The sequence below is a fragment of the Trichechus manatus genome, unplaced genomic scaffold, assembly GCF_000243295.1.
Source record: "Trichechus manatus latirostris isolate Lorelei unplaced genomic scaffold, TriManLat1.0 scaffold00001, whole genome shotgun sequence".
Classification (NCBI taxonomy): Eukaryota; Metazoa; Chordata; class Mammalia; order Sirenia; family Trichechidae; genus Trichechus; species Trichechus manatus.
In genome coordinates, this window is record NW_004443937.1 from 43,076,304 (window position 1) to 43,086,586 (window position 10,283).

Genomic DNA, 10,283 nt, shown 5'->3' on the forward strand with positions numbered 1-10,283 from the left:
GGAATAAAGGCATGCATGTATGAACTGGAACCCTAGTAGCAATACTTTTTGACCTACCCTGGTATATGCAAGAAAAATGAGTGCGTGTGTTCACAAAAATGCTTATAAAAATGTTCATAGCACCTTTATTCACAATAGTCCTAAATTGGAAAAAAACAATCCATCAACAGGATGATGGATTCACAAACTGTAGTACATATTTAAATGAATACTTTTTAAGGGCTGCTACACGCAAAATATTCTCTTTACCCTGGTCATCTCTTCCTGCTGTGGGCATGGCACCCTCTTGTTGGGGATTCCGTTTCATTCTCAGCCTCCTCTGAATGCAGGAAGGGAGTCATGGAAAGTCCACATCTTCCAATACCAGTATAAATCCAATTCTCCCTAGTGGATACCACATTCTAGATTCTGGGTGCCACACCATTCAACAAGGGTCCAATTTCATAAACATTTTCTAAGCATAATGCTAGACTCTAAGAGGATGATACAGACACGGTCACTGCCATAGTCATAGTGGTTAAAAGCTTGATCCTTGAAGTCAGAAAGACCCAGATTTGGATTCCAAATGTACCACTTCTTAGCTATATGCCCTGGGGCAAGCTCTGGTCTCCTCATCTGTATAATGCATCTGTGCAACGCAGACGGTAACAACAGTGCCCACCAAAAAAATCATTTTAAGAATTAAATGAGAGGATGCACAGCTCAATTCATCTTTGTAGATTTTCAACCAGTGTTATTATTGGAGTTATTATTAGTAGTAATATTAGTATTATTATATTTACAATCTCATGAGAAGAGAAGACATATAACTATTCATACAACGCAGATGATCAAAAGTGCTAAAATACAGGTAAAATGTGCTCTGGGGATATGGAGAGAGAAGAGGGAAATTTTGATCAGGGAATTCTGGCAAGGTTCTCATAGGATTTATAGAAAGTTGGGATGTATCAGCTTAGGAAACAAGAGCTACAGCTCCAACTTTAATGACCAAACAGCACAGCAGCAGGCAACATGATGCCATATAAAAGGCATCAAGTTCGAAGTCCCACAGCCTTAGGCCTGCATCTGGACTCAGCCATTGATTAGCCAGAGGAGCTTGGACAAGTAATTTAAAACTGCTCTAAGCTTCAATTTCATCATTTGTAAATGATGAGAATTCCTATTTCTAATGGTTATTTTACAGGTAAAAGGAAATATTTATAAAAACCTAAAAGCCAAAAAACAAACCTGTTGAGGTCGAGTCGATTCCGACTCACAGCGACCCTATAGGACAGAACAGAACTGCCCCACAAAGTTTCCACGGAGCGGCTGGTGGATTCGAACTGTCAGTCTTGTGGTTAGCAGCCGGAGCTCTTAATCGCTGTGTGGCACAATACTAATTACCCAATGTCTAAATTTTAACAATCATATTAACGGAGCAAGAAACGAAGGCTCCACACACTCTGTCCCCATTGGGGTGGGGATGGGGGGTGTCCCTTTCACTAGGACAGCATGATGACCAGATGGTGACATTTGTCTACAGCGATGACTCTTACAGTGGTTATAGGGCACTCTGAGAATCTAGTCCTTCCTGCCAGGAAAATGCACACACATGAAAAAACTTGCATAAAACAAGACTTGCACACCAACGTTGCAACACTGTTCACCCCAGCCAAAAGGAGGAAATGGCCTAAATGTCCATCAACAGATGAATGGGTAAACAAAATGTAGTACATAGACAAGGAAATATTATTCTGTCATAAAGATAAATCAAGACCTGATACAGGCTACAATATGGACGGATCTTGAAAACACCATGCCGAGTGAAATAAGTCAGTCACGAAAGGACAAATATTGTACAATCCCACTTCTATGAAATTTCTAGACTAGGCAAATGCACAGCTATCTAAGTTTATCTGTGGTTACCAAGGACTGGCAGGAAGAAGGGGGAAAAGGGGACTCATTGCTTCGGGAAGGCTGAGCTTCTGCTAAGGGTGATGGAAAAACTTGGAAATGGATGGTGATGACGGTCGGACAACAAGATGAATGTAATTAATGTCACTGAATTGTACACATGGAGAATGTTGGAATGACAAATGTTTTGTTGCGTATATATTTACCACAATTGAAAAATCGCATAATGCCAAAAGATTCGAAGACCTCCCTAGAACGCAATTCATGGAGTCCCTGAACTTCCAGAGGCCCCAGTGAAGAGCATAGCACCAGAGAGAGGGGTACACCAAATCATGACAGGAGAGCCTCTTAGAATCTCGTCCTACTACCTGCTCTTGAATTTTTGCTGACTCGGAAGCAAACGGTGGACTGAAGCGTAAGAGCAAAGCTGATAAAAATGTGTCTCTGTGATGGCGTTTTTTCTCACTCAAATTATTTACCAGATCTCCAGCCCCATTAACACTGTGCTGACCTTGCGCCATCTGCACCCTGCTGAGTTGACTGTAAGAGTCCTGTTGTTGAGACCTTCAGGCAGGTAGTTTTGTGAACTTGTAAACAAATCCACACAGAGGCGTTGGTCAGGCCCCTGCTTGCTGTACACATTTCCTTTCCCCAGGCTGACACCTACCTCATTACACTCGAGGTTTTCTCTTACACAGCCAAAGGGCCAGGTTGACTGAGGGATTTTTTTAAAACATTTTTCCCAGATGGTTTGACATTTTGCGTAAACAGCCTGTTATTGTTGTTCGGTGCCCCCTACCCCTAGACTATTTGGACTCATGGTGACCCCGTGTGACAGAGTAGATCTGCCCCATAGGGTTTTATAGGCTGTAATCTTTATGGAAGCTAGGAAAACTGGAAATCGTGTGTGACGTCTCCAGCACCTTGTGCAGTGCCTAGCCCACAATAGACACCCAAATATTTATTAAACGAATGGAGGATTTACGTCTACCTCCAGTAACCCCGGGGAAAGCCCGTCTGAGAGTGCCACTGTGTAGTTGTCAAGGAGAGAATGGCAACAGCAACGGCCGCAAGTGGCTGTTGCTTAGGAAAGACCAACACAGAGCAGGGGACCAGGCTATGTGTGGCTGCACCCACAGCACCCAGGACCAACTGCCCCACTCGGAAGGGGGATCCAATCCTTCTACAGCCCCCACATCTACTTTAGCACCTAGGAAAATGCCCAAAAGGTCAGTGGCTCTCTTTTATTGAGTTTCATTTAACTTACAGGTATATTTCAAAAGAATTCTGGTGGTGCAGTGGTTAAGATCTTGGTTGCTAACGAAAAGGTGGGTAGTTCAAATCCACCAGCTGCTCCTTGGAAACCCTATGGGGCGGTTCTCCTCTGTCCTATAGAGTTGCTATAAGTCTGAACCAACTCGAGGGCAACGGGTTTGGTTTCTGTTTTCATGTCAGCAGCTTGAAAGCCAAGATATCGCAGGTTTGGTACATGTTACCCACCCTACTCAGCTTTAAACTGAATCAGAAAACCGAAGGAAGCTGACTTGACTTTGAGCGCAGACTGAAGGAGCGATCCGATTAATGCAAGTATCTTTGATTGCCTCTTGAGAAACATTTGTAAATCGAAACTGGTAATGATTTTAACTGTATAGCATATTTTTTCCAATTATCTACAACAGAAGGAAATTGCTTCCTATCATTTGGATGTGTAAAATTAGGCCTAATGATTGAAAAAATGTTCTGTCCCATGTAATTCTATTTAGGGGACCTACTTTAGTTCAGAAAACATTGTTTTTGCACTCCTAACGGTGGTAAGTCCTCTGGTAAGCGTGGGGTGGGCGGCACAGAGATAGCACAGCCGATGCTCTCATGGGCCTCCCAGACTAATGGCAGAGAGAGAAACCAGATCACGGCAATGGAGAACAACACACGCCACGTGGCAAGCGCACCTTGTGCAAAGTGAAAAGGTGGTATAGAGGCCGAGAATCCATCCTGTGAAGCCAATGACAATGGTGCAGAGTTTGAGGAGATAAAATGAGCTCACCGGGAAGACAGTAAGCGCCCAGGAGATCACTGTCCAGCTTCCTAATTTTACAGAGAAGAAAATAAGGCCCCCAAAGGAGCTGACCCTTCAGCTAGTTAGTGCCAAAACCAGGTCTTGAATCCAAAAGCTCCTTTTAAGGAATTGTCCACCCTATGACCAAGTTCTTATTTTTATTGGCTTTCTCAAAAACGGCCCAGCCATTGGGGTATGACGTATCAAGTCGACTTTGATTTGCTTTTTGTAAGGCAGCAAGATACATCTCCCTGCCTCCAGTCTGGCCCCTTTCCCATGTACTTCTGACGTAACAGGTGAAATAATTTTCCAAAATGCAAGACTGATTTTGTCATTCACTTACTCCCCAAATGCCTATAAGATAGCACCCTGACTCCGTCGTGAGCCCTCAAAGGCTCAGCGTGCTCTGGCCCTGGCGCTGACTTCCCCCTCACCGTCCACCTCTGTCTCCGTCCTGGTCCAGCTTCCAGCTGCACTGTACTTCCTCTGGTTCTTCAGTCATGTCGTCCTTTCTCCCACCTCAGAGCCTCAGCACACACTGTTCTTTCTGCTTGAACACTCTTCCTCTTTCTTCATCTGGCAAATGCCTACCAGTTAATTAGGCTCAGGTAAAATGTCATTACCATGACCTGTAGACTGGGTTTACCCCTCTCTGCCCTCTATATGTGTTTAATGTCCGTCTTATGCTCCAGACGCTAAACCCATAGAGGGCGGGAGCAAGCATTGACCCCCCCCCCCGCCCCCCCGCATCAGCACGCCACCTGGATTTTTAGTTAGGTAGGCTAAGCTGCTGGAACAAATAAACTTCAAAATTTCAGTGGTTTATGGAACAAGAAGTTGGATTTTTATTTTCTGCATGACAGCCCAGACTGGGGGTCCCAGGTCTGTGGCAACTCCACTCCATGTAGCCACGTAGGGACCTAGGCTGAGGGAGGCCCTGCCATCTTCAACATGTGGTTTTCAAAGTCTTTGTGGTAATTTCCATCACAGTCAGCTGAAAGTAGGAAAGAGCACAGAGGTGCTCACATGGAAGATGTTCACTTCCCTTCCACTCCCATTTCGTTGGAGGGAATTTAGTCACAAGGCCACTGTGATGGTTAAGATTGTGTATCAGATTGGCTGGGCCATAATTCTCAGTGTTTATATGTGCTCATTCCCATGATGGGATCTGCTATGTGTAGCCAGTCTGTTGAAAGGGAGTTTCCTTGGGTGTGTGGTCTGCATCCAAATAGAAGCAGACATTTTGGCTTTTTGCTCACTCTGGATCTTGTGGCTTTCTCCTGTTTGTCTGACCTCCAGTTGTTACCTGCTGATAAGTTTATCTGCTGATCTTGGGATTCGTGGATCTTCACAGCCTGTGAGCAGGAGCCCTGCTCTCTGACCTGCCGATCTTGGGTCCACCAGCCTCTGTGGCTATGTGAATCAGGAGAAGCCTTGCGGTCTTACCTGCCAATCTAGGGATTTGACGATCTTCACAGCCTGTGAGCATAAGCCCTGCTCTCCGACCTGCAAATTTGGGTTCATTAGCCCCTGTGGCTACATGAATCAGGAGATGCCTCTATCCTGCTCCACAAACTTGGGATATTCCAGCCTCTACAATCGAGTGAGCTGTTTCCTTGATATAAATCTCTCTATATATATATTTATACACTTTACTGGTTTTGCTTCTCTAGAGAACCCAGCCTAAGGCATTTGGTACTGAGAGTGGGATGCTGCTCTAACAGCACCAAAAATGTGGAAGTGGTTTTGAAACTGTGAATGGATAGAGGATTCAGAAGGAAGTGAGGAGACCTGTTACACTGGAGACAGCGCATATGGTGAGAAACAGCAGCAGAGAACCGGCAGCAGCAGAACCAGGAGACCAGTGCTAGACAGCACTGGAGCCAACCCACAGAGGGAGAGGGAGAGAGCTGAATGTCTTGGTGCAGGAGGCTCCCTGGTGGAGTGGGATGCCTCCAGGCACTTATGGGTGGAGCTAGGCTTGCCGACACATGGAGTAAGAGAGTTGAGTGCCTTCTGGCCGAAGTTTACTGGCAGAGCAGGGTGCCTCCAGGCACTTATCGGTAGAGCCACAGAGCTTTGGAACACTTGCCCCAGCAGGGAAGATGCCGGCGTGAGGCCCAAGGAGCCAAGAGGCCAAGAATCCAGGAAGCAGAAGCTGAAGAGACAAGGAACACAAGAAGCTAAGCTGCCTCAGTCTCAAAAGGCATAGCCATTGCTTTTTGTGTTTCCAAGGGTGGAGTTGCCACTCAGATGGACTAGGAGAATGGTGCGCCTAAAGCAGAGGGAGCAGAGTTGCTGTCCCAGTAGGTCTGGAAGGTGAAACTGAAGCCCAGGGCCAAGGGGCCTCCACTCTGAATCCAGAGAGTGTGGCCAATACCTAGAGTCTGGAGGGCAGGACTATTGTGTGAATGTTCTCAGAGAACAGAGGATTATTTTCAAGACTTGAGGTCTAATGTAATGTGTTCTGCTAAATTGCTTGGTGCCTATTATGCCTTTTTTCCCTCCAATTTCTCCCATTTGTAATGGAAATGTCTAGCTTGTACTTGCCCGTTGCACCATTACACCTTTGGAAGCAGACAACTTGTATTCTAGATTTCACAGAGGAGGAAAAATTTTTGGATTTTGGACCTGGAGTTTATTTAAGACTTTTGCTATGGTATGATGGGGTGAATGTGTATTACATGTGGCAAGGACATAAATTTTGGGGGACCAAAGGGTGGAATGTCATGGATTGAATTGTTTCCCCCAAAAATATCTGTCAACTTGGCTAGGTCATGATTCCCAGTATTGTATGATTGTCTACTGTTTTGTCATCTGATGTTATTTCCCTATCACTATGATGTTAATGAAATGGATTAGCGGCAGTTACATTGATGAGATCTACAAGATTAGATAGTGTCTTAAGCCAGTGTCTTTTGAGATATAAAAGAGAGATGTGAACAGAGAGACATGGGGACCTCATACCACTTAGAAAGCAGCACCGGGAGCAGAGCAAGTCCTTTGGACCTGAGGTTCCTGTGCTGAGATACTCCCAGACCAAGGGAAGACTGATGACAAGGAACTTCCTCCAAAGCCGACAGAGAGAGAAAATCTTCCCCTGGAGCTGACATCCTGAATTTGGACTTGTAGCCTACTAGACTGTGAGAGAATAAATTTCTCTTTGTTAAAGTCATCCACTTGTGGTTTTTCTGTTATGGCAGCACTAGATGACTAAGACAGCAACATTATTGCCAAGAAGACTGGGATGTGTGGGTTAGCAGGTCAGCCTCTGGCCAGGTATTTCTCTATAATGTGGCAAGGGAAGAAAGGATTTTGGCAGATAGCTGGCTACTCCACTAGAATGCCCAACGAATATTTGTTGAATACAAAAATAAGTAAGTTAATTTTATAACAGATTGGCTCATAGAATAAAGACTATCACCCATGAGTAATGAGCTCCTAAAAAAATCATCTTTATGAGACCAATCAGTCAGAAATTACTCTGAAACAAAGATGAGAAGCTAAGGACCGGGAAACTAGAGTACTGGACATGTACTATCAGAACAGAATGAATGAGAATAGCGACACATTGTGAAAAATGTAACCTATATCACCGAATAATTTGTGTAGAAATTGTTATTTGGGAACCAAATTTACTGTGTAAATTTTTGCCTTAAACACAATAAAATAGAATTTTAAATATTTTTTAAAATAAGTTAATTTTAAAATTATTATATTGATTTACCCTGGATCATGCTATCAACACCCAAACTCATATTATGTTTTGTTCATTTTGTTGGCAGCATTTCAATATCCAAACAGCTGGCTTCAATAAAAGGTAAGGAAGGCGTGGGGTCACTGGGGCGTATCGTGTTTCCCTCAGGCAGGATGATGTGTCAAGATTTTAAAATAATGGGACATCAAAGATGTCAGGGATGTAACGAAACTTGTAGAGAGATCATCCAAACATTCATGATGTTCTTTTTAAAGTGTGGGAACTGAGGTCCAGTGATAGGAATTAGCTTCGCCAGTCCATGAAAGGCAGAGCTAAGATGAGAGTATGGATCCCCTGACTCCTAATTCAGTGATCTTCCAGGTGTCCAGTTGCCTTTCCATGGGCTGCATCCTCAGGATGTCCAGAGCAGAACCACAAGTGTCTGACTCATGAGTACTCAGTGGAGCTCAAAGTACAATCAACTCCTGACTGCCTTTGCTGATTGAGTGAAAACACAGTGTGGCCCATTCCCAAAGTGTAAATATTTGCCCACGGAATTCTATTTTATAAGTAGTGAGATAATAACATTGCTATGGAAACAGCAATGTAAGAAAATAAAAACATATACTTGCATCATTATCTTCTTCCAAAATGTGCGGCTTCAAATGTTTACTGAGTAACAAGCACAGGCCATCCAGTTTCTGAAAACATCCAGCAAGATGTTACGATTTTGCAGTTGTTTTTCCTTCCTGGACAGCTGGCCTACTCTTCAGAAGAGACTCTTTATATTTTTATTTAAATAAATCTCCATCTTAATGAAAATACTACTATTTTACCACCGTCAGATTATCCAATAGGCAAGGTAAGCACTGTTTACCTTGCATACCAGATCATCTGTAGTGAATAATTTAGCATATTTTTAGCACATCAAAGATTCTGCTTCTAGGTGTGGCTGGCAGCTGTCTGTCTCCCCACCCCACAGCATCTTCCTACAGAATCAAAGCCTCTTTTCAAATTTACAATCTCTGATGAGGATGGATTACCAGTGAGCAAGGTAAGCACGGGTTTACTTGTGCTTACTTCCTAATCCAAAGGAAGTAAGCACAAGTAAGCCCATGCTTACCTTGCTTATTGAGTAATCCACCGCTGATTTTTACACTATCACAATACAACAGACCAATCATTACTTTTTTACAATTTATAGAATTTCAGGAAATCTTGATAATTGTTCCATCACGTTTCTTGCATAATTTTTCCCATTCAGGACAGTTTTGCGGTGCAAAATTTTGAGACGTACTGGAGTATCCGGTTGCTCTTTTGACATCGTTCACTACTCCATCCCCAGAATGAGCACAAACCAATAAGAGCCAGTTGGTGTTGAGTCAGCTCTGACTCATGGTGACCCCATGTGTGTCAGAGCAGAACTGTGCTCCATAAGGTTTTCAATGGCTGAGTTTTCAGAAGTAGATTGCCAGGCTTTTCTTTCAAGGTGCCTCTGGATAGACTTGAACCTCCAACGTTTTGGTTAGCAGGAGAGCGCATTAATCTTTTGTACTACCCAGGGACACCCAGAACTAGAACAGGGCCTGCCAATAAGTACTTGCCAATAAAAACTTGTTGAATGAATAAAGAATTTAGGGAACCCCACACCATTCAGTATTATTATAGCATAAAAAGTGAGCTAAGAGAAAAATAGCAGGAGAGGAAGACGTGAGTGGCCTGGCGTACCACCCTCTCCTCCACCCCCACGCCAGAGGCAAGAGAGATAATAAAAGATGCCAAAAGAGAAACGACAATTGTTTGCAGTTTTAATGGCACTTAGCCCTTTACAATATGCTTTCATATACTCACTCACAACTCTGTGAGGCAGACAGGGCAGGGGTTAGGAGGCAACATGCTAGGTTTATTAAGGGAAGAACTCAGCCATAAAAACAAGAAACCAAGCTTCTTGCAAAATATCATCAGTGTTTGTAGGACAACCAGAGGTCCTTGCTATCTTTTATTTTTAATATTTTCTACTTCTGTTTTTACCATGAGCATATGCTGTTTTATAGTCCAGGGTGGGAGAGGCATGCTGTTTTTTTAAAAGAGAAGGTGGCTAGTCCAGATGGAGTCCTCATCCAGACAGCAATCAAACCTAGACTCCCTCAGAGGGTTGAAAAATGCCCGGATGCCACAGCCTCCACGGGATGCCCTTGCAAGGAGGTATTCCAAGGTGATGAATCTTCCCATGGACATTGAAGTCAGGCAGACCTTCAAATCCCACCTCAGCCACTTCCTACAACGTGACTTTAAGGCTCTTAATATCTCCCTGCATCCAATGTGTAAAACTGAGACACAATAGTCCCTACCTCCACGGGTTTTACTAAGTGAGATTACATAAGATTATGATTGGAAGGAGCCTGACACATAGGACAAAAGGAAGGTGTCTAGCTTTTTTGCAAAATCCACTGTTTCCTCACCAGGAGGTCATACCCAGGAGAGCAAGTGGCTACTGTTCTCCATGAACATTCTCAGACCCAGTAGACCAGGAGAGAAAGTAGCTACTGTCCTCCATGAACAATCTCAGACACAGCGGACCAGGAGAGCAAGTGGCTACTGTCCTCCAGGAACAATCTCAGACCCAGGAGACCAGGA

The 10,283-nt window shown here is 43.9% G+C and overlaps 1 protein-coding gene across 1 annotated transcript in view; it reads left to right on the forward strand.

Moving 5' to 3' along the window:
- Nucleotides 1-3,012: 3,012 nt before the first annotated feature.
- SNTN (sentan, cilia apical structure protein) overlaps nt 3,013-10,283 on the forward strand; it is a 15,806-nt gene continuing 8,535 nt past the window's right edge. The window contains exons 1-2 of the mRNA XM_004368660.1: nt 3,013-3,122; nt 7,735-7,769. Of these exons, the coding sequence (XP_004368717.1) occupies nt 3,013-3,122; nt 7,735-7,769 (145 nt within the window). The remainder of the gene's footprint in view (nt 3,123-7,734; nt 7,770-10,283) is intronic.